The 21,686-nt window shown below is 34.8% G+C and overlaps 2 protein-coding genes across 2 annotated transcripts; one reads left to right on the top strand and one right to left on the bottom strand.

Moving 5' to 3' along the window:
• Positions 1 to 444: 444 nt before the first annotated feature.
• Positions 445 to 4,986, bottom strand: LOC116024827 (NADH dehydrogenase [ubiquinone] iron-sulfur protein 5-B-like). The gene is made up of 2 exons (XM_031265831.1): positions 4,745 to 4,986; positions 445 to 806 (listed from the first exon to the last, which is right to left on the bottom strand). Exons 1-2 carry the CDS (start codon positions 4,892 to 4,894, stop codon positions 702 to 704), a joined length of 255 nt encoding a protein of 84 aa, XP_031121691.1. The 5' UTR covers positions 4,895 to 4,986; the 3' UTR covers positions 445 to 701.
• Positions 4,987 to 8,159: 3,173 nt separating this feature from the next.
• LOC116024728 (DExH-box ATP-dependent RNA helicase DExH8) lies at positions 8,160 to 16,089 on the top strand. Its single transcript, XM_031265704.1, has 14 exons — positions 8,160 to 8,438; positions 9,132 to 9,309; positions 11,488 to 11,661; positions 11,872 to 12,019; positions 12,253 to 12,567; positions 12,759 to 12,905; positions 12,983 to 13,163; positions 13,289 to 13,569; positions 13,664 to 13,786; positions 13,875 to 14,019; positions 14,101 to 14,369; positions 14,442 to 14,633; positions 15,008 to 15,529; positions 15,757 to 16,089. The coding sequence occupies exons 1-14, from the start codon at positions 8,258 to 8,260 to the stop codon at positions 15,955 to 15,957; spliced, it is 3,057 nt and encodes a 1,018-aa protein (XP_031121564.1). The 5' UTR covers positions 8,160 to 8,257; the 3' UTR covers positions 15,958 to 16,089.
• The last annotated feature ends 5,597 nt before the right edge of the window (positions 16,090 to 21,686 follow it).

Raw genomic sequence — 21,686 nt, 5'->3', positions numbered from 1 at the left:
TTCCCCAACACTTTCTATCCCAACCACCCTATAAGCAGCAACCCAATATTCACTTGTCTCTTTTCGATATATATTAAACATTGTCATGATAACGTCTAACCGGATTGAACACCTCAACACTTCTAGAAAAAAAAATTTTAATACCATTTAACCCTTTAAAGCATATTTTATTTAAATTATGTTAAAAATTTATATATTACTTAAAAGAATGTTATATATCCTAATTTAATTTTCGAGAATGTCAAATTTTGAAACATAATTTTGTCTATATTTTAAAATGCCTCATTCACCAAAATTTTAAACATTATTAAGTTCTCAAAAATGTGAAATTAGATTTGTAACAAGGGAGTGAAGTGCACCCTTAGGATGCCATACTTGGGAATTGGGAGTTTGGGACTTTCAAGTAGGAAGAATCACTGCCACACAAGAAGATTCACTTATTAAGAAGATTGCTGAAAAACATGATGATCATTGATTTAGAAGAGAAGGTAAAAACAGAAGATCACTGCCACACAGTATGCCGCAGACTGGGAGGCTTAAAATGGATGTCATCATTCCTTGTTACCAATGAATACAAGAAGGGCAGGGAAGGCAGGCTTCCACAATTCCCGTTCACACAGAAATACAGATGGTTAATTCTTTATTTTCATAGAACTCGAAATGCTTATGGTCATAAAAACTGCCAAAAATGAAAAATTAACTCAGTGATGCGTTCCCCCATCACCATGTCCACCTTCCTTTTCCTTATGCGTAGCCGCTCTTAGTTGACGCTGCTCTTCCTTGTAGATCCGATTCCTGCGCTGGTACTGCATTGAAGAGAACAACCCTTGTTAGTGAAATGAAATAATTCAATAAAAGCAAAGGTTTTTTTTTTCAGATGTGGGCTTAAAGATGTATCAATAAATTTATAAATTTAATACTGAATAATGGGTATGCATGTTAAATTGCACATAGGCAGATGTGAAAACAATGCACCCACCCCAAATCCCATCCCCAGATAAACTAATCCAAATTCACAAAAGTATTATGATTTTCTTCCCCTGATAAGTACCAAAAATAGGAAGACATTAAGCAGGAAAAGCACAAAATATTTATTTTCTAAACATTTGTTTTAATCGGAGAATTATATCAAACTGAAGAGAAAGCCGATTTTTGTGCACACCCTTTTGGTCAAAAGGGCAAATCCCTAACACTGTCCTATCTTTGGTTAGTATAGCTTTTGGAGTTTTTGTACTATTGTTGTATGGAGTCCTACTTGATCTTAAACTAATCATCAAACACACTTGTGACAATTTAACGAAATCCTTTACATCAGGTCCTCAAATCACCACCTTGGTGCATAACTGCACAATTAGGGGTGATATTGGCTCAACTATGTTACTAAGGAACTAATTTCTGTTCTTGCTTATCTTAGGGACTAAAAGTGCAATTAACCTTAAATTGTTGGGATGATTCTTGGTGTAGTGGCCTTCCTTTTAAGTGTACTTTACTGATCTTTCAATACCAAGCTGCAACAGTAGTGTCCTTGTACCTCTTGTCCAACAGGAAAGTTCTTTGGAGGATTAGACTTATAAGGCACCTTGATGACCATGAAATTAATGATTTTCTGAATTTCAGCATGACAGTGGATGCGGGAGTGGAAGACAATGATTTGGATGAAATCCAGTAGAAACTAGAAAGATCTTCCCAGTCTTTTTTACACGACTTGAGAATCAAGATAATATGAAATTTTTTCCATGGGAAGAGATCTCATATTTTCTATTTGTTCTGAAAGCTACAAGAGAGGCAACTGTTACAGGAGATATATCATACGAAGGGGGGGATTTGATCATATCCCGTTTGCTGCCTTGTGCCAAAGAAACAAAGTACCTGCTATTTGTGCCTGGACTTGGCAATACCGGATCATTATCAAAACAAATGTTCTCGGTAAAGTAGTTTTGTCTTCATAATGCTAGGTCACCAAAGTGGTTCTTATATAACCGTCCACCATCGAATTTTCCATATCTAGCTACTATAACTCCCTGCCAATGCTTCCCTTCTCTTGAGAATCCCCACAACCATTTATCTAGAAGAGCTTTATGGAAGAGCTACAGATTTTTTTTTTTATATCTAGACCACCATGAGTGAGTGGGTGGGGGGTTGAAGTTCCTGATGGCAAGGGAAATTTTCTTTCTCCCAACCCCACAGGCAATGGCTCTGGAATTTCTCCAGTCTTTTGCAACAGACACCAGAATTTCAAAATGGGACATAAGATAGGTTTATATGCCTCCAAGAAATGCATTGGTTGGTGTCAAACTTCCACATTTCGAAAGATATTACCTTTTTCCAGGTAGATAGCGTTTTCCATGACTGGGTACCAACTCATAACATATTTAAAGCAGGTTCCAAATGCAAATCCAAATAAGTAGATGTTAAGGACCCAATTTTGCATCCAAGTGTATCTGCAAGAATCTGAAGGTTCGGTATACCTCCAATCAGGATGAGTACACTTTTCTGGAGGTTTATTTTAGTTTCAAAATCAGATGGAAGAGCAAATGCAACAGTTTCAACTTTCAAGTGCCAAATGTTGGAAATATTTGGATCACAAAACAGGATTGAGTCATCCACAAACAGTGACTAGCCAATACAGGTTGCAAGTGGGGGAAGGAAATCTAAAAACCGTAGAGAAAACCTCCTGACTGAGATCAAGCAATCAGTTTATTGAGGCCTTCCATATAACAGGGCTTGTCTTAGCCCTCATGTAGTGCTAAAAAAAGGCCTGAGGTTCTTTCATTTATGAGGATTGAGAATTTCACAGTAGAAATACATGTCTGAAGCCAATTCCTCCACTTCCTTCCAAACTTCATCCTCTACATCAGTGCAAACAGAAATTCCATTAACATGGTCAAAGGCTTTTTAAATGAGTAATTTGCAAATCACCCCTGGGATTTCTCTTTTTGGCAAGTAGGAGGTCTTAACAATCTGCCTTTATTCCTTTAATGAATAAAAGCATTTTGCTGCTCCAAGGCTAGAGAGAATGCAAACCTTCAGTCACAATGCTAGAAGCTCGGAAATGAGTTTGTAAACACTTCATATCAAGCTAATAGGCCAGCAATCCTTAATCGATAAAATCCTAGGATTGAGCAAAACTACAGATTGTTTTCCTTTAATCAGTTGAATTTTGAAGTAAACCTGTTCTCTTGAACATAGATAAAACATGGACAATAATACCTAATTTGTCCACCAGCATCACCATCAGAAAAGATTTGATTATCCCTAAAGTCAGCTTCTATTAGGCCACGACATTGCTCTCCAATCAATTTGAACACTGAAAAGGCCCATAGATGGAGGGAAGACCAACAATCAAGACTACTCTTTGCCACAATATGGCAGTCACATTTCAACATCCAACTCTAAAGCTCAATTTCATTAGCTAAAGATTTACTACTGCCCACCAATGTTGACCCTTGGCCAGGATAAATTTGGTTTCCCTTGCTAAAGGTAAATGGAAAAATCTTGCATGCTTGCTACCTCTCAGTAGGATGAACACATGTCACTTTTAGGGGGAAATAGATGAGGCAGCCCAACAAGGAGAAGATTCATTGAAGGATAGTACCAATTCCATCTTTCCATATAGTGGAATTCAGGGCTTATATTAGATTATTAGAAAGGGATGCCATCTCAAGCTCTTCATAATTATTGATGCATTCAGTTGACACTTTTAGCCAGGCTTCTTGTTTTCTTGTTCTTCATAATTATTAGACACACTCTATAATTATTTCACTTAGATATTTCACAATCTTATACATCTTATAAAGGTCTTTCCGGAGGGTGTTCTTGTAGATCATATATTTATGAACATCTTTCTTTCTCACCCACCTTGAATTCCCCTCATTGAAATTTCTCGCTTCAAGATTGAGAATTATTGATGCATTCAGTTGACACAAAAATTCAAAAACCCTAGGACATCTCCATCGTTCTCATTGCTCCAAGGTGCAAAGGCATCCTTTCACCTGATAGAACTACTTTTCTTCCCAGACTCTTTATTAGCACAAATTTGTGATGAGTTGTGCAATATGTCTCATGGAACAAATCTTTTAGATAAGCAAATAAAGAGGAACCAAAGACATGACATAACATTTATGACATATTTACTCACTTCCAGCATTTGGTTGTTTGTAATGCCGCGCCAACACATTTAGACAGTCCAATAGAATATGCAATGTTGAATTTACTCAAGGGAGACTACTAATCCCTTACACTTAAGCCTTGATATATAATCATCAATCCGCCCTCAAATCTATGATGTTCTTATGTAGAGGGATGGGCCTTCACATTTGAAATAGAACCTTCAACAAGAGTTTAAAGACTCTTAACTTACTAGCAATGAGGTATAACTACCCCCCTATACGAAAGCTCAGGAAAAAAAAATAAAAAAAATTCCTAATTTGCAGAAAACAAACCGCCTGCATTAATTTATCTGATAACAATATCAACTATGGAAGAAACCGGACAACAAATTCGCGAATCTAAAGAACCATAACATTGAGTATCAAAACTCCGAATACCGATCCCTAAATCCAAAGCTCTAAAATATTAAAAAGAAAAATGCATTTAATTTCATTTCAAACCCCTAGATCACCTGGACAGGGAAAACTAGAAATCAAAGAAGTGTAATTCGAGTTACCTAACCGAAAAATAATCCGTAAAATACAAAATTATATAGGAAATTGAACGATGAGGCATAGAGAAGTTTAGGATGGACCTCTTTGGAGTGGTGGAGGCACTCCAGGTAATCTTCTCTGAGAAGAGCGCAGTCCTTGGGCTCTCGGCAGCGAGACATGCACTCACTAAAGTCCATCCAGAAATCATAGCAGCGGCCTTTGTTTCCCGTTATCCCCCATCCCGACGCCATCCTCCGTCACCTCAACTCTTCGTTGTTCGCTGGTGATAAAAACTGCGACCGGTTCAACGGTTGCCGATGTCTAGTGGATACGAGTTTTATGGAACCGATGGAATGGGCTCCAAATCTAGAATTTCGTAGTAGATTGAAAACCCAAAGATCATTCGGTATGGGCTCAGTATACTGGGGCAAATTACGTTGTGGACCCATGTCCACCTTAGTCTAAAATTACGTCATTTTTGTCTTTTTTTTTTTTTTAATTAGTAACATATAGTTGAATATAGAGTTGTCCAAACATGTGTGAATGTAGAGGTTTCAAAGTGTAAATGTAGAGTATAGAAATTGTGAATGTAGATTTATGATTGTGTGAATGTAGAGTTGTCCAGAAATATGTGAATGTGGATGTTTCAAATTGTGAATATGGAGTATAGAAATCGTGAATGTAGAGTTATGCATGTGTGAATCTGTAATAGAGTTAAGAAGTTCTAACAACTTGTAGACATGTAATGTGTGAATGTGGAGTTCTCAAGTTGTGAATGTGGAGTATAGGACATGTGAATATAGAGTTTTGAATGATATATGTAAATACATAACAGTGGTAATATAGTTACTAAACACATAATCCTGTAATGTGTGAATGTGAAGTTTACAAAGTGTGAATGTAGAGTATAGTGTATGTGAATGTAGAGTATAATGTATGTGAATGTAGACCCATGTCCACCTTGCAAGGTGAACCTGGGTCCACGGCATAACAACCTGGTTAAAGACTTTAACTTAAAAGTTGCAAAGTGAATTATAGATAAATATTCATTTTTAATATATTAAGAGAGTGTTTGGTTTACATATAGGAATTGGTATATGAAAAATAAACAATGTGTAAACTTTCATGCTTTAACTGGGCTCCGATTCTGATTTTTATGTGCAAACCAAGCACACCCTAATTTCATGCTAGTGTAAACTTTCATGCTTTAACAATGTGTAAACTTTAAAAATGAAAAATTAAATAATTTTTTATATACTTAGTTTATATTATATACATACATAAACATCAAGTGCCTTGTATTAACCTAGTTAGTGTCAAATTAGTGGTTGCCTGTTGAATATGGTATGTTTGGCAAACCTAGCTGAAAAGCTACAAGCTCGAAACTGAAATCTGAAGAGCTGTTAAACTAGCTGTTATGCCTCAAAGTATTTGGTAAAATTAGTTTTTTGATAAGTTGATAAATGTAAAAAGACTAAAAATGGCATCTTCATAAAATTTAAATAGTTTTAAATTTAAATAAGTTTGTTTACATATTAAAATATAAAATAATGAAATTAATATATTTTAATAAAAATATAAAGAACATATATTTGAAAATATATAAAGTAAAACAAAATGTTTATAATTCATACAATTAGTTCATACAAAAATTATTGTTCAAACACAAATGTCAAATTGAAATTACAACGAAACATATTGATCGAATTGAAAAGGCCAAAAGAGTTTTAATTGGGTAGGGTAAATGATGTCATTTATTTAAAATAATAATGATACAGATGGAAAAAAAGTTAAGAAGCCACTAACTTATTTTTGAAAAGTTACCTAAAGTAGCATTTCAAAACAAACTCTTGTTTTAAGCTACTAGCTTATTTTGAGAACATTACCAAACAGAGCCTATAGATAATTAATAGCTTAAAATAAGATATAAACTCCTAAATAAGCTCTGCCAAACAGAGTCTATGTAATAATAAGACTTATTATTTTGTTTTTTTTTTTTGAAAAACCAAGACTTATTATTTTGTTGGTTTAGAGCCTTAGAGGTCTTATTAAAATTTTGTTTTTGTTTTTGTTTCTATTTTTGTTTTGTTTTTGGGTTGTTTGTTTAGAGGATCTAATTGTACTATTCATTAGATTTAAAGTGTTAATTTGACAATTTTTTCTAAAATATTACTCTGTAACATTGACCCATGAAAGTTTGAAGTATAAGTACTAAGAAACCTAATTTTATTATATAAAAAATAATAGTTTAGTAGTTAGTAACAATAACAAATTTGGGCAGAGAGGAATGTTTATTTGCATAAAAATTCCTATAAAGGTCCAAATTTGAAAAAAAAAAGTGTTTTAAATTCATTATGTAAAATTTGCATACAAATTTAAGGTTATGAATTCATTATATTAGGAAATTTGATTTTTTTTTTCCAAATAAAGCTTTATAAAGGAATGCTATGAATTCATTCATAATATAAAATTCCTATATAATGGTCCAAATTTGGAAAATTTTGAATTTTAAAAATTCATTATGTAAAATTTGTATAAAAATTTAACGTTATGAATTCATTATATTAGATTTTGATTTTTTTTTACCAAATAAAGCTTTATAAAGGAATGCTATGAATCCATTATATAAAATTCCTATCTAATGGTCCAAATTTGGAAAAAAACTTGAATTTTTTAAATTCAGATTTGTATAAAAAGTCAGGGTTATGAATTCATTATATATTTATATTAGATTTTTTTCCAAATAAAGCTTTATAAAGGAATGTTATGAATTCATTCTACAAAATTCCTTTATAATTGTCCAAATTTAGGCAAAAATTTGAATGTTTTAAATTCATTATATAAAATTTGTATGAAAATTTACGGTTATGAATTCAGTATATTATATATTTTTTTTTCCCAAATAAAGCTTTATACAGGAATGTTATGAATTCATTATATAAAATAAAATTTTTGTATAATGGCCTAAATTTGGGGAAAAAATTGAATGTCTTAAATTTATTTTATAAAAATTTAAGGTTATCAATTCATTATATTCAATGTGGACCATTGCGTGATTTCATTTTATATTCAGTGACCTAATTAAATTTTCTTAAGTTACTTATTTAATTATATTCTCGTTTTTATTTATTAAAAATATTATTGATAAATATTTTTATTGACAATTTAAAAAAAGTTATAAGCTCTGTCAAATAGAGCATATGCATAAATTATTATTATTTTGATTTATAATATATTTTTTATTTAAATTATTTATTCTATTAATTTTTTTAAATATTTTGCCATCAATACTTTTTTCGTATTATGAATTACTTTAAAATTTTTATTTTATTTTTTTGTCCAAATTTTAAAGAGTGGTTTTTGGGTGATGAAATCAGTTTGGTCAGTCACGTGCACGATCTAGCGCGTAGCGGATGTTCAGGAAAAGGTTTTGACAGGTGGGGGCCACTGGCGACTGCTCTTTTTATCTCCCGAACCGCGCGCCTATTGCAATTGCAATACCAGAGTAGACTGCTTTGCTGGGCTACAGCCAAAGCGAAGTCTTGCTGAGCACTGCAAACCACAGTCTTGCTTGCTTGCTTCCTTCCATCTGATCATTTCTTTCGCCGGAGAAGATGTCGACATCACCGACTTCATCGCACTCTTCTTCACTACCGGAGCCGTTTTCGTCCGGCTCCTCGTCTTCTTCATCATCGTCGACGTTCCCTCCTTTACCGATAACCGCAATGAGGGGAAAAATCGTCGGAAAAATCCTAGAGAACCGCGTCACTCTCATCGTCGGCGATACTGGCTGCGGTAACGTCTAGCATTCTAGGGGAGGGGAGCACCCTCTTTTCCTCTCATTTTTCTCCTTGCGTTGGGCCTTTGTTTATGTTTTTTTTTTTAATCTTCATTTTTTACTCCGTATAGTTTTTTTTTTTTTTTTTTTTTTGTTTTCATTTCTTTGCATCTCTATGCTAATCGCTGTTCAAATTACACATTTGTAGTCATAGAACTATCCGACAAGAGTCCGGAATGACTGAACGATGAAATTTCGGATAGAGTAATCACCAATGAAGTTATCTTGTCATTGACAGGTTCACCTGGACGGAATTGATTTTTATTTCCAATCGAAAGGAAATGAAGGGAGAATTATGCCTTAGGAAATGAGAGATCAAAGTAGCAGTGGTAGTATGTGAATGCAATATTTAGTCTCCAGGGTTTGGCTGTCAACATATTTGATTTCAGTATCATCAAACATGACAATGTTGATTGCTTGAGAATGTAAAAAATCTTCCAGTGCTAATTTGTGCTGCCAATAGTGCATCCATAAATACAGAATATAATTATATATGATGATGCCTATGAGTAGTTGCTTACTGATTTTCTCTGCCAGGGTCAAATCCTGTGAACATATTGTAGGAATGCATAAAAGATGATTTCTCATTATTATATTCATTGTTATGAGTCAATTGACATGATGTCTTTACTATTTGTTTAACAATAAAGGGAAGAGCTCCCAAGTCCCTCAGTTTTTACTAGACGAGAATTTGGGACCCATACTGTGCACACAGCCAAGGAGATTTGCAGTAGTAGCTGTTGCTAAAATGGTTGCAAGGGCTCGCAATTGTGAAGTAGGGGGAGAGGTCGGGTATCACATAGGACACTCAAAGGTCTTCTCTGCAAGGTACACTTGTTGATCAATTGACAGATGTGTAACTCATCCATGGTCTGGCTGAATCACATTCTCTTTTTGAAATTAATTTGCTTCACTTTCTCTCCTTTGCCTGACAAAATAATGACACTTTAATGGAAATCTGAGAGGGTAGTGCTTTGGCTTCTCTGTATGTGTGTTTCTTGACTTGGTATTATGAAACTAATTTACTCTTTCAAGGCAGGTCAAGTACCCTTGTCTTGGCACATAAACCATGAATTTGTTATAAAAAGAAAGATGTGAGCATGTTTGATTGTTCTTTATTAAAAATTAGAGTTTGCTTCTGTTGGATTGTTCATAACTTCGTATAGAATATTAACATGCTTAATGCACAGAATAGATGTTAGATTAAGTTACCAAAAGAAGAAGAAGAAGAATAAAAAGATGCTAGCTTAGACTATGAACTGCAAATGGAAAGTCATTGTCATTGACCTTATTTCTGCTTATTTCTCTTAAGATTCTTAAGATCCTTCAGCATTTGCTCTGAATTTATAGCATTTATGCTTACATTCATCATTGTCTTTAAGGAAGGTTTATCAAGGTTAGTTTGCATTCTGGCTTAAAAAATGATGCCAAGATGCATAGTTAGAATTTAGAAATGCATTCTATGGAATAATGAAGAATCTTCTTAATTTTCTCTGTGATCTACCTTTCCCTCTTCCAAGATACTTCATTTAAAGTTCTTCTCTACCACTCTGAAGTGAATTATACTAGATATGTATATAATTCAGCTGTTCAGCAAAAGCTGCCCTTTGGAAAAAATACATGGATTTATGAGAGTATATCTATTGCAATTTACATAATTCATTAAGTGGTATAATAATTTTGATTTTTCCCATCATAAATGAGAGTATTGAATGTATTAAATATCTTATTTCAAATTCTTAATTAAAGGGCTTTTTTGGGTAATGCTGTTGTGAAGATTTTTTGCCACTTTCATCCTAGTAGTAAGATCTTTAGAAAGTCATTCTTAATTATGTCACGAGGAAATTACCAAAATGGTCCTTCGACTATGTCGATTTGACCAAATTGGTCCTTCTCATTTTAACTTGGCTAATAGCGTCCTTCGACTATCCATTTTTTAACCATTTCAGTCCTCCGGTGAGATAGCCGGCATACGTCCGGCGAGAGTAAGGCTAAGATTGTAATTTCATTATATTTCCCCCTTTTCCTTTCAACCCAACGTATTGTTTAGTCAAAATCCCCAAAATGTCGTAAACCTAAACCCTGAAATTCCTCACGTGCGTTCGAAGCTCTGGAAATCAAAAGGGGGAACAACTCTACCTTGGAAGCAACATACTTTCCCAATGGCGAATGTTGGTTCCAAGGTAGAGTTGTTCCCCCTTCTGATTTCCAGAGCTTCGAACGCACGTGAGGAATTTCAGGGTTTATCTTTACGACATTTTGGGGATTTTAACTAAACAATACGTTGGGTTGAAAGGAAAAGGGGGAAATATAATGAAATTACAATCTTAGCCTTACTCTCGCCGGACGTATGCCGGCTATCTCACCGGAGGACTGAAATGGTTAAAAAATGGATAGTCGAAGGACGCTATTAGCCAAGTTAAAATGAGAAGGACCAATTTGGTCAAATCGACATAGTCGAGGGACCATTTTGGTAATTTCCTCTTATGTCACTGTCAATTTTAATCCTTGACTATTAAAATTCTTTACTTTTAATACATGACTTAAATTTTTTTTATTTTTATTTCTTAATTTTTTTTCCACTTTCTGTCCTTCCAACCTAATATCTGGTGACCACCTTCTGGGAAGTGTCACATGCTAGACATCACACTTTTAAGGGTAAATCATGTTTTCTAGAGAGCAAGATGAATAGCATCTGGTGCTTACTGGAATACTGGAGAAGGAAAAAAAAAACATATCAAAGTCGTGCATTAGAAGTGCTGATTTTAATATTCGAGGACCAATAGTGGCAAAAGTTCATGTTATAAATTTTGTTGAAATTATTGAATGTGACAGTTTTTGCTGGATATCTCAATAGGATGACAGTTTTTAATGTACAGAGGGAATGAATGAAACTTACCTCTTTATCTCTATCCTTGCATGATCTATCTGCTTTCAGCGGCTTTTTTTAATATATATATATGCTCGCGCACACACACTTCTCATCGTGTCAATATTTTATTGCAGTTCAATGATTGTCTTCAAAACTGCTGGAGTTCTTTTGGATGAAATGAGAGAAAAGGGCTTGAAAGCACTCAAGTACAAAGTTATTATTCTTGATGAAGTGCATGAAAGATCTGTGGAGTCGGATCTTGTTCTTGTTTGTATCAAACAGTTTTTGATTAAAAACAATGATCTGAGGTTAACTCTCCTTTGATAATTTAATTTATTTTTCTTTTTCCAATGTCTTTTTTTTTTTTTTTTTTTTTTCTATCACCTGATCTTATAACATCCAAATTTTCATAAGAGTTAGTATAATCAAATGTGTGGAATATACATGCATCATGAACTTATGGATGATTATCTTCATGCCTTGTAATAATAATAATTGTAATAAGCTTGCACTTTCAGGGTTGTGTTGATGTCTGCTACTGCTGATATTGCAAGATATAAAGAATACTTTGGGGATCTTGGTAGGGGTGAAAGAGTAGAGGTGCTAGCTATACCTAGCTCTGATCAACATGTCATCTATCAACGGAAGGTTTTATATCTGGAACAGGTATTGTGTGTATCTTTTGAATAATTGAATTACTATTTGGTACAAGTCCCGAGTATCAAAAGGGTGTCTTCTGTTTCAATATCTTATCTTAAGCAAAATTTATCTATCCACTTTATGAATTTTACTTTAGCAATATGAATGATGGATATCCAATTACATACAAATACTTGGTGTCTGCTCTTATTATTGGTGTGAGTACTTGGCATCTGCTCTGCTAATACTTCACTTGACAGGTTGCTAAACTTCTTAAAAGGGAATCAGAACATTTATCTTCTGATTATTGTTCTGGGTCAAGCCCAAGTACAGCAGAAGCTGAAATCAAGCCTGAAGTGCATCGGCTCATACATGATTTGATTATTCACATTCATAAAAATGAACGGGACATTGAAAAGGGAATTTTGGTCTTCCTTCCAACATATTATTCACTGGAACAACAATGGTTCTTGTTGAAGCCTTTTAGTAATTGTTTTAAGGTTCACATTTTACATCGTAGTGTTGACATTGAACAAGCTCTCATGTCCATGAAAATCTTACAGTCACACCGAAAGGTAATCTGTCTTACCTTGGTTATCAGTTCATGCTTTCATGTTCAATCATGAATCATATCAAGTTCTGTACTTTTTATGATATTGAGGTACTAAAGCTGGATGCCGTAATTTAATTCCCCTTCAAGGCTTCAACTGATTTTTTGCAACCTTCCATGCAATTGATTTCTTTCTGTTCCACAACATTGTTACAGGTAATATTGGCTACAAATATTGCAGAATCTTCGGTTACAATACCCAAGGTGGGTTATGTCATTGATTCGTGCCGTTCTCTTCAAGTTTTCTGGGACCACAATAGGAAAACAGATTGTGCAGAGCTTGTCTGGGTCTCAAAATCTCAGGTAACGAGTGAACCACACACACACACATATTTTATACTCCTTGTTTTGTTTCTCATATCAAATGTTTCATTGCCTAGGCAAACCAACGACAAGGGAGGACTGGGCGTACGTGTGATGGTTTTGTGTATCGATTAGTGACAGGATCATTCTACAGCCAATTGGAGGATTATGAGCCTCCATCAATATTGAAGTTATCTTTAAGGCAGCAAATACTGCTCCTTTCCTGTGCTGAATCTAAGGCCATCAATGACCCTAAAGGTATATAGCTAATATTGTGTTCTTTTGGTTTCTTCTCTGTGCCACTCTCACCTTGCACGTAATTTGATGATCTGTTTTCAGTATTCAACAACAATCCTCAAAACATAATTCATATTTCCTTTTAGTCTTATTGCGAAAGGCGTTGGACCCTCCGGATCCTGATGTTGTTGATGATGCTTTGAATTTGCTTGTTCACATCCACGCATTACAGAAACCATCTCCAAGGAGCCGACCTGAGCCTACATTTTATGGAAGATTGCTTTCCAGTTTTACTCTTTCATTTGATTCTTCTGTACTAATTCTCAAGTTTGGGGCCATTGGAATGCTACGTGAAGGCATTATCCTTGGTATATTGCTTGACATGCAGCCTCTGCCCATTCTTCGTCCGTTTGGACAGGATACTTTGGTACTAGCCATTGATTTTTTAATTTTCAGATGGAAAATTTTGTTTTGCTATTCAAACTATTTTATTCTCGTTAATGGAGGTTATTGGATTACAGTTTATGGAGTTCATTGATAACTATTTCACTGGAAATTCTAAGAGCACTGGGTTAACTGGTAGAAAAGAAGTGATATGCATGGGAAACTTATGCGCTTTCCAGTTTTGGCAATGTGTTTTCAAGGTAAAATATCATTTTTTCCCTAACTAGTTGAAACCCTTGTGGATTGGGGACACAATGTAATCACTGGTCATTTGTATTTTTAATGAAGGACAAGTACCGTCTTGAAAGGTTGCTACTGCTTTTAAAGCATGACATAACAGACGAAACACAAACTCTACTTCCCAAAATTGAGGAAGAATGGTGCTCAGTTCACAATCTTGTTCTGTCAGCACTGCGCCAAGTTGCTGAAATATGTAAGGTTTTCTGTTTATTAAAATTTATAATTATTATTGTAGATTTGGTTTTCCTTTATATGGAACACATTTTTCTTGCAGATGATGAAATCCTAGGTTCTCTTCATCGGTATAGACCTGAGTTTCTGGTTAAATCAGATGGCCTGCCATCTTATTATTATGCAAACAATTTTCAGCATACATGTGATCTAATGTCTGATCAGTATGAGGATGCTGCTGGTGCATTAGTTATTAACAAACTCCTTGAACAAGACCCTGGAATACGGAAGTGCACTGCTGTGCCTTTTTTGGGTCAAAATGATTTTTTGGAAAATGAAGTGGCTAAAAGTTTGGCAGCTGTGGTCAAAGAGGTATTGCTTTTCCTTCCATAATCAGAGTCCTGTTGACATGTGGACAATACTGATTCTTTCCTTGTTAAACAGATGAGAATGCAGTCTTCTGAGAATATATCTGGAAATCATCATGCAGAGGATTATTATGATGGTCATATCACTGGGGAGGCTTCATTTTGTAAATTTTTTATCAAAGGCCTGTGCAATAGGGGCAGCCAGTGTTTATATTCTCATTCCTTACAAGCAAAGAAGCCTGTGTGCAAGTTTTTCTTTTCTTTACAGGTATATCTTGTTTCAGATCTAACATCACCCCACATGTTTTACTTGCTGTCTTCTAATTCCAATTAACAAAGTTATTAAACCAAACAAAAACAGCGTCAGTATTCTGACTAGCGTGCTTGTTAAGTTGAATTTCTATGTTTAAACAGATGCCATGTACAACTATAGTGAATCCCTTTTATATGTGTATGTGTGCATTTGCATTCTCTCTCTTTCCTTGGTTTTGCTTTTGGGAGATTTTAAGTTTTACTCATCCTGTTGTGTTTTGGTTATACCAGCAGAGTGGGGTCGATGTACTACGATTTAAATATTTGTTGATGTCATTATTGCTTCCCATATCTGATGTATCTAATTTGTTTTATTGACATAATTGCTAGGGTTGCCGAAACGGAGATTCATGTTTCTTTTCACATGATTCAGTTCCATCTTTTTTATCCCATGAATCAGGGCCATTCCTCCCAGAGGATCAAGATTCTAATATTGCATTTTATTTGCGATTTTTTCCTGAGCCTTCAGATGGGTGTGTCTTGGTGCTGGATGACACTGATTTATATTTTTCTTCAAATATTGCGTATCATTTTAATCCATCCTCCATAATCGCCACCACTTCTCTTCAAGATGAATCTACACTTGACGATAGGCCAGCTGGTGTTAGAGTTCTCTGGGGTCTTCCTCATCCTCAACAAACAATTATGCCATCCTGTAGAGAGAGTGCCATTCCATGGAATGATGTCAAGTGCTTATTATGGTTTCCTAAGTTTGATGCTGAACATTTGGAAGGACAGAAAAGCGTAGTACAAGCTTTTTTCGAGCATTTAGCCACCCGGATGCTGGAAAATGTCTTATACGGAGTGGAAGTAATCATAACCATGAATAATATTCACTTTTCCTATTTCCAGGTACTTTTACATTTTCATGCCCATGCATCTCATTAATGCTCCTTGATTGCACATAGTAAGGGAGGACTTGGATTTATGCTTATGCATTCGGGTTCAAGAAGCAAATGTACAAATTTTCTTTATTCTTTTGGGAAATGCACGTGGGTTGCACATGGGAAATTGTTTTTCATTTCATTTCCTTGAATAGACATGCCTTAACAGTCTGTGTATGATGGATGGTCTTTCAGGTTGAAAAGTTGGCTAGGGAGTGTTTCTTCTTTCTCCGGGAGTCATTCCCTTTTGATGAAGGAAGTCTGGGGCAATTTTATGATGTTGTTCCCCCCAGAAGGCAAATGCAGCTGTCTGCGCCCATCTCCTATGTTTTCTCGCTGCATACTCCCTACTCCCACAATTGGGTCAGTTCTGTAGACAGTAGTTATACAAACTAGAATGCTCACCTGTCTAGTAATCATAGTGTAAAAACTGCTGATAGTTTGCAAACACCTATGTGACCATTAAATTCCTTTACAAACTTTAGGAGCTCAGCTTCTAATCTAATCTATTTATATTTGGTATGCTTATGTTCTGTAATTATTACTGGGGTTTCTGTTGTCATGCAATTTTTGAGTCGGTTATCCGTAGAGAAATAGTACTTATACTCTTAATCCCTCAATTGTTCATAATGGTGCACATTCAGTCCCTCAATTATAAAATGTCAAGGACTAGTTGTGTAACATTGTGGACAATTGAGGATTGAATTTGCTCAAATTTAATAAATATGGATCAAATTTCATAGGGGAAATGACTTAAGGACTATCTCTTATCATACAAAAGGAATATACATGTGATAAATTTTAGAGCACTTTTATGGAAGTTTTTGGTTGACTTGGAAAAAAGAGAACATGACTATATTGGAGGAGAGAGATGGGAGGAGAGAGAATGATACGATTTTCTACAAGTGCAAGTGCCTAATGCGTGTGTGCTTCTCACTCGTCTATTGATCGTTTTAGAGTAATTGTCAATTGATGATCATTTTCTCCTTTTCATTTGTGTTTTTATTTTTTCTTTTGCTTTAAGTTCTATTTAACACTCCACTTTTGAATTCCACAAAAAGTTTGAAAAAAATAATGGTTCTTTGGGAACGGAATTGAGGAATGTCATGGCTATGAGTGGAGAGTGGTGTTAGTACAATGGCGCTGTACTTCCCCATCGCCAGACTGTTCTCGCTGGTTAGCAGGCCGGAAATAGAAAGTTTATAAATCCTGTCTATATCGCCAAGGACCTTGTAGTCCAGTGGCATCAAACCCTTCCCTTTATACGGGAGGTGGTGGGTTTGAGCCTCAGTGGGGGCAATGCTGACTCTTGTGCAAATACTGCATTGTAATAGAGTTAGTAGTATTCAAAAATAAATCCTGTCTATATGTTGTTCAAAACGGTTTTTTTTTTTTTTTAAATTGTTGTTCAAAACTATCACAAGTCAACAACAATAATTATAACGCCATCCATCCGGCACTACTTTCCACTCTTGTCCCTTCGCTTTCTTACATTTGGAATTCCTGTTTCCCAATGTTTCACAAAAGAGTTTTTTTTTTGAAAACATGTTTCACAAAAGAGTTAATTCTATTTTGTGCTAGATTTATAGGTGTGAGTTTACTTTTGATCATTTTTTTAGAACATTTCTTTTTTGTGGCATAATTATTTTGGCCATCTGTTAAAAAATCGTTGAAATGTCATTAAATATAATGACATTTCGATCTTTTTTATACAAAGTGGATTGACCTACTATATTTTTTTTAAAAAAATAATTGTAGACCTAAATGCCCTTGTATTTTATAAAATTTAGACAGCTTTATTGACGGAGGATTAAAACGGATCATGCCACAATAATAATAAGACCAAAAGAGAATACTTAAAAAAAAAGACTAAAAGTGAATTATCAACTATAAATTTGAGAAAAAAAAATGAAATTAACTCTTTCACAGAGATTCCTATTTCCAATAGTAATTTTTTTGGGTGATGTGAATTACTATGATTAATTAATTATCCAATTAATAATTATGTGATTTGATAATTGATTAATTATAACGTATACATTAAGTGTTATTTTTATTGACTATATTACAGGAGTCTCAATTTAAAATTAAGAATAATTAAATCCTAAAGAAAAATCACAATCTAACTAGTAATTACAGGAACCTCCCTACAAATATTAATCGTAATCGTAAGCTTATGGAATTGTACATTACGCCGTAAATATTGTACTATCATTTTTATCAAATAAAATTATCATACTATACCGTTAAACTTTAGTAAGTATGTAGATTAAACACTACCATGATTATATTTAATAATTTACCATATCTAAAATTCTTACTTTAACAATTATTAATCATACCCAAATATCATAATTATATTTAATCATTTACCCTATCTAAAATTTTATACCATAATTATTACCCAAATTATCAACTATACTTTTTAATATTAACTATAAATTTTATTATATACTATTTTTTTAAAAAAATAATTAATTACATTTTTTATCCTAGATTTATATATGTCATTCCACTTTTAAGTCATTTTTTAGAACATCCCTGGTTGGTCTTAGTAGGAAAAAGTGTCAAATAGGCCACTGAACTTATCGCTTTTGTGCAATTGGGCCATTGAACTTAAAAAATGTGCAATTCAACCATCAAACAAGCAAAATTTGTGCAATTGGACCATTTTACAAAATTTTTCTGGTAAAATCCAATTATATTACTAACATATATGTATTAAGAGTGTCATTTTCTTCTACCATACTAGTTGGGAGTCAATATTGAAATGTTTTTAACTCAAATTGAATTAAAAAAATTTTTAAAAATGGTCCAATTGCACAAATTTTGCTTGTTTGATGGTTGAATTGCACACTTTTTAAGTTCAATGACTCAATTGCACAAAAGTGATAAGTTCAGTGGCCTATTTAACACTTTTTCCGTCTTAGTATTATTGTTGCATGACCATTTTTGGTCAGTTGTTATATTGTGGACCATGGTCCAAAAACGGTGCCGTTTCTTTAGGGTTGCCGCTACATCTTAACAGAGCCCGTATTTTTGGTGTGTTAATTAAAAAATAAAACTACATTGCATATAAAATGAAACTGAATAATAGTTTCACATATTTGAGTATATATTGTCCAATGAAACTGTAGTTATATCGAAATGATACTATAGTTGTGTTGTAATGAAACTATAGTTTGTTGGGTGTAGCCCAGGGTTTCTACCTTCGAACATAATGACTAATCCCATCGTTGAATTGTAGGCACCTCTATTGGGTGGGACAGTTGGCTTGGAGATTTAAGGTTGCTCCATACCCAAATCATAGGATCCAACCCTTAAATAAATAAATTTAAATATATATAAATATAATAAAAAAATTAACAAGGTCGACTCGCCTGAATTCGGTCGAGTCGGCCGCCAACTTGGCCTAGTCGGCCAAGTTAGACGCTAGGCGGCCGCATAATGAGCAATTTGCTTTGGCGTAGGGATGCCTAGTGTCTAAGCGGCCGATTTTTGCAACAGTGCTTGTAGTAGATTTCCGTGTTTCAGAGCAAGAAGCCAGTCTGAATCACAAAAAACATTGAGTTGCATGTTGTTATTTGATGAATAAAACAGACCCTGGCAGGAGCATTCTTTATATACCGCAGGACATGGTGTGCAGCAGCCATGTGTTCACTGGTGGGAGTGTCTACAAATTGGCTAGCTGCTATACTGCATAAGCAATTTCTGGACGAGTAGTAGTAAGGTATAACAACCTTCCTACTAATCTTCTGTAGATCCCAACATCGCTAAGAATGGTGCCATCACCTTTGATTAATTGATGGCCAGTAACCATGGGTGTGCTCACCGGTTTGCAATTGAGAAAGCCATACCCCTCTAGGATGTTCAGAGCATATTTACGCTGACATAGATTTACCCCAGACTCATCCATGCATGCTTCTATTCCCAGGAAGTAGCCCAGACTGCCCAAAACCTTGATTCTGAATGTGACATCCAGGAATGCATTTCTTGAATGAGGGACATGTTAGCATTGGTGACCATGATATCATCTACGTACTCCAAGCTAGCAATGAAGTGCGAGCCATAACCCTTTGTGAATAGAGACGGGTCAGACTTGGACTACCCAAAACCCATATGCAACAGAGCAGTACTCAATTTAGCATTCAACTATCAGCTTACTTGTTTGAGGCCATAGAGGGATTGCATGAGCTTGCAAACTTGATTCGATTCTCCCCTTGAAAACCCGGTGGCAACATCATGTATACCTCCTCGTCCAAGTCTCTATGCAAGAAAGCGTTGTTGATGTCTAGTTGATGGATGTGCCATGCTCGAGAAGTAGTGACAACCAAGAAGGTTCGGATAGTGGTGATTCTTGCTACTGGTGAGAACATCTCAATGTAATATACTCCCAGCTGCTCTATGTAGCCTTTGGCTACAAGTTGCGCCTTATATCTCTCAACGGAGCCATCAGCCTTAAGCTTGACTTTGTATACCCATTTGCAACCTATGGGATTTTTTCCTGGAGGTAGATCAGTTAGCAACCAAGTGTTATTGTCTTGTAGTTGATGAGTATATTTGTGAGTGTAAAAAGAGGGTGTAAATGTCGTTCCGCTGAGGATTGGGACTATGACACGTAATTGTGTGAATTATTAAATCCTAGACACTAAAGTATTGGAATTCACTAGAATCCAAGGAAAATATGATTTAGGAATTAAAATAAAATAAAAGATGCAAATAAAATAAGGGAAAAAACTATATGATAAAAGAATGGGTCAGATTAGGGATATTGCAATCTTGATGCTCTAACAATCTCAAAATTAGGAAAAAATAATTAACCAAGGGATTTATTGGCAATGCACTCAAGAATTCAAGTTAGCTACTTTCATAATCAATAACAAGAATTAGGCTAGGATTGCCCCACTTTCGTGATGCATCAATCATAGTCGTAAACACCTAAGCATTGTAAGCCCCCAAATTACCCATATTCTCATAGTAGGAAAAATTAGGTTGAAATTCGTAAGGCTCGAGGTCTCCACCCAACTTTCGTTGTAGTGAATCCCTCTCCTAAACTAGCAATCAATTGTGGCCACCAATTAATAACAAGTAGAAATTAATCCCCAATTCAACATAAACCCTAGGTAAATAATTCAATCCCTTTATGCAATAATCACAAATCTAGCATCAAGAATAGCAATTGGATCCTAATTCAAACCCAAAAGCTAACTACTCATGCATCATAAAAGTAAACAAAGCAAAACTATAATAAATCATCATAAATATTGCAATGAATATAAAGGAAAGAGAAAACTTTACTGATAATGAAGAACGATTCCAACTTCAATCCGTGATTCCAAGCTTGAGATTAAATAATCTAATATAAAACTAATCTAAACTATACTAGGGAAATATAAAGAGAAGGGGAAAAATAAACTAAAACTAACTAGGGTTGGGAATGTTAGAAAAACATACATGCGCAGCGGAAGCATCAATTCGCATTTTCTATGATTCTATGTAAACGAGGGAGTTAGAAAGGTTTACCCTTGAAGCGTGCTTTGGCAGAATCAAAACCGTCCAATCGTCCGGCCTCTAGTCTGTCCACCGGTCGGGCACGCGAGAACTCCTAGAGATTTCTACGTGAAACTCCTTTCCAAACTAATCTCTGTATCTTCTCTCTCTCTCTCTCTCTTAAGAAATACGGTAAGGCTATATATATATAGCCTGGTTTGGGCCCAAAGGTGCTAGCCATTAAAGGCCCAAAACTACCCAATATTGAATTAATCCATTAATCAATTATTAATGTATTAATTCAATATCGATAACTCTTTATCGATTTCTTTTAAAGTTCTCAGCATTACCACGAACCATTAAGGTGTGACTTTCTAGGTTCATAGTCAAACTAGCAACGAGTAATATTTAATAACTCATTATTAAATAACTCGTAAGTCATGAGTGACACCTAGCAGTATGTCATGACTACCTAGTTAACAATGAATATATTTTAATATATTATAATGAACCTTTCCGTTACAAATATCATGCAACATTCCTTCCACACAACACTTGTTCCGAACCAGGTAAAGGTCATGGTCAAACTTGGTCAAACCCATAAACCCGGTCAATTTGTCTATTCAATATTCTTA

The sequence above is a fragment of the Ipomoea triloba genome, chromosome 7 (assembly GCF_003576645.1).
Source record: "Ipomoea triloba cultivar NCNSP0323 chromosome 7, ASM357664v1".
NCBI classification, from domain to species: domain Eukaryota; kingdom Viridiplantae; phylum Streptophyta; class Magnoliopsida; order Solanales; family Convolvulaceae; genus Ipomoea; species Ipomoea triloba.
Note: the sequence above shows the minus strand (reverse complement) of the source record. Positions and strands in the feature narration are given on the sequence as shown.

Coding starts and splice junctions, on each gene's coding strand:
- LOC116024827 (XM_031265831.1), bottom strand. CDS start 4,894: ATGGCGTCGGGATGGGGGATAACGGGAAACAAAGGCCGCTGCTATGAT. Junction 807..4,744: donor GCCTCCACCACTCCAAAGAG/GTCCATCCTAAA, acceptor TCTTCAATGCAG/TACCAGCGCAGGAATCGGAT.
- LOC116024728 (XM_031265704.1), top strand. CDS start 8,258: ATGTCGACATCACCGACTTCATCGCACTCTTCTTCACTACCGGAGCCG. Junction 9,310..11,487: donor TCAAAGGTCTTCTCTGCAAG/GTACACTTGTTG, acceptor ATTTTATTGCAG/TTCAATGATTGTCTTCAAAA. Junction 13,787..13,874: donor TTTGGCAATGTGTTTTCAAG/GTAAAATATCAT, acceptor TTTTTAATGAAG/GACAAGTACCGTCTTGAAAG.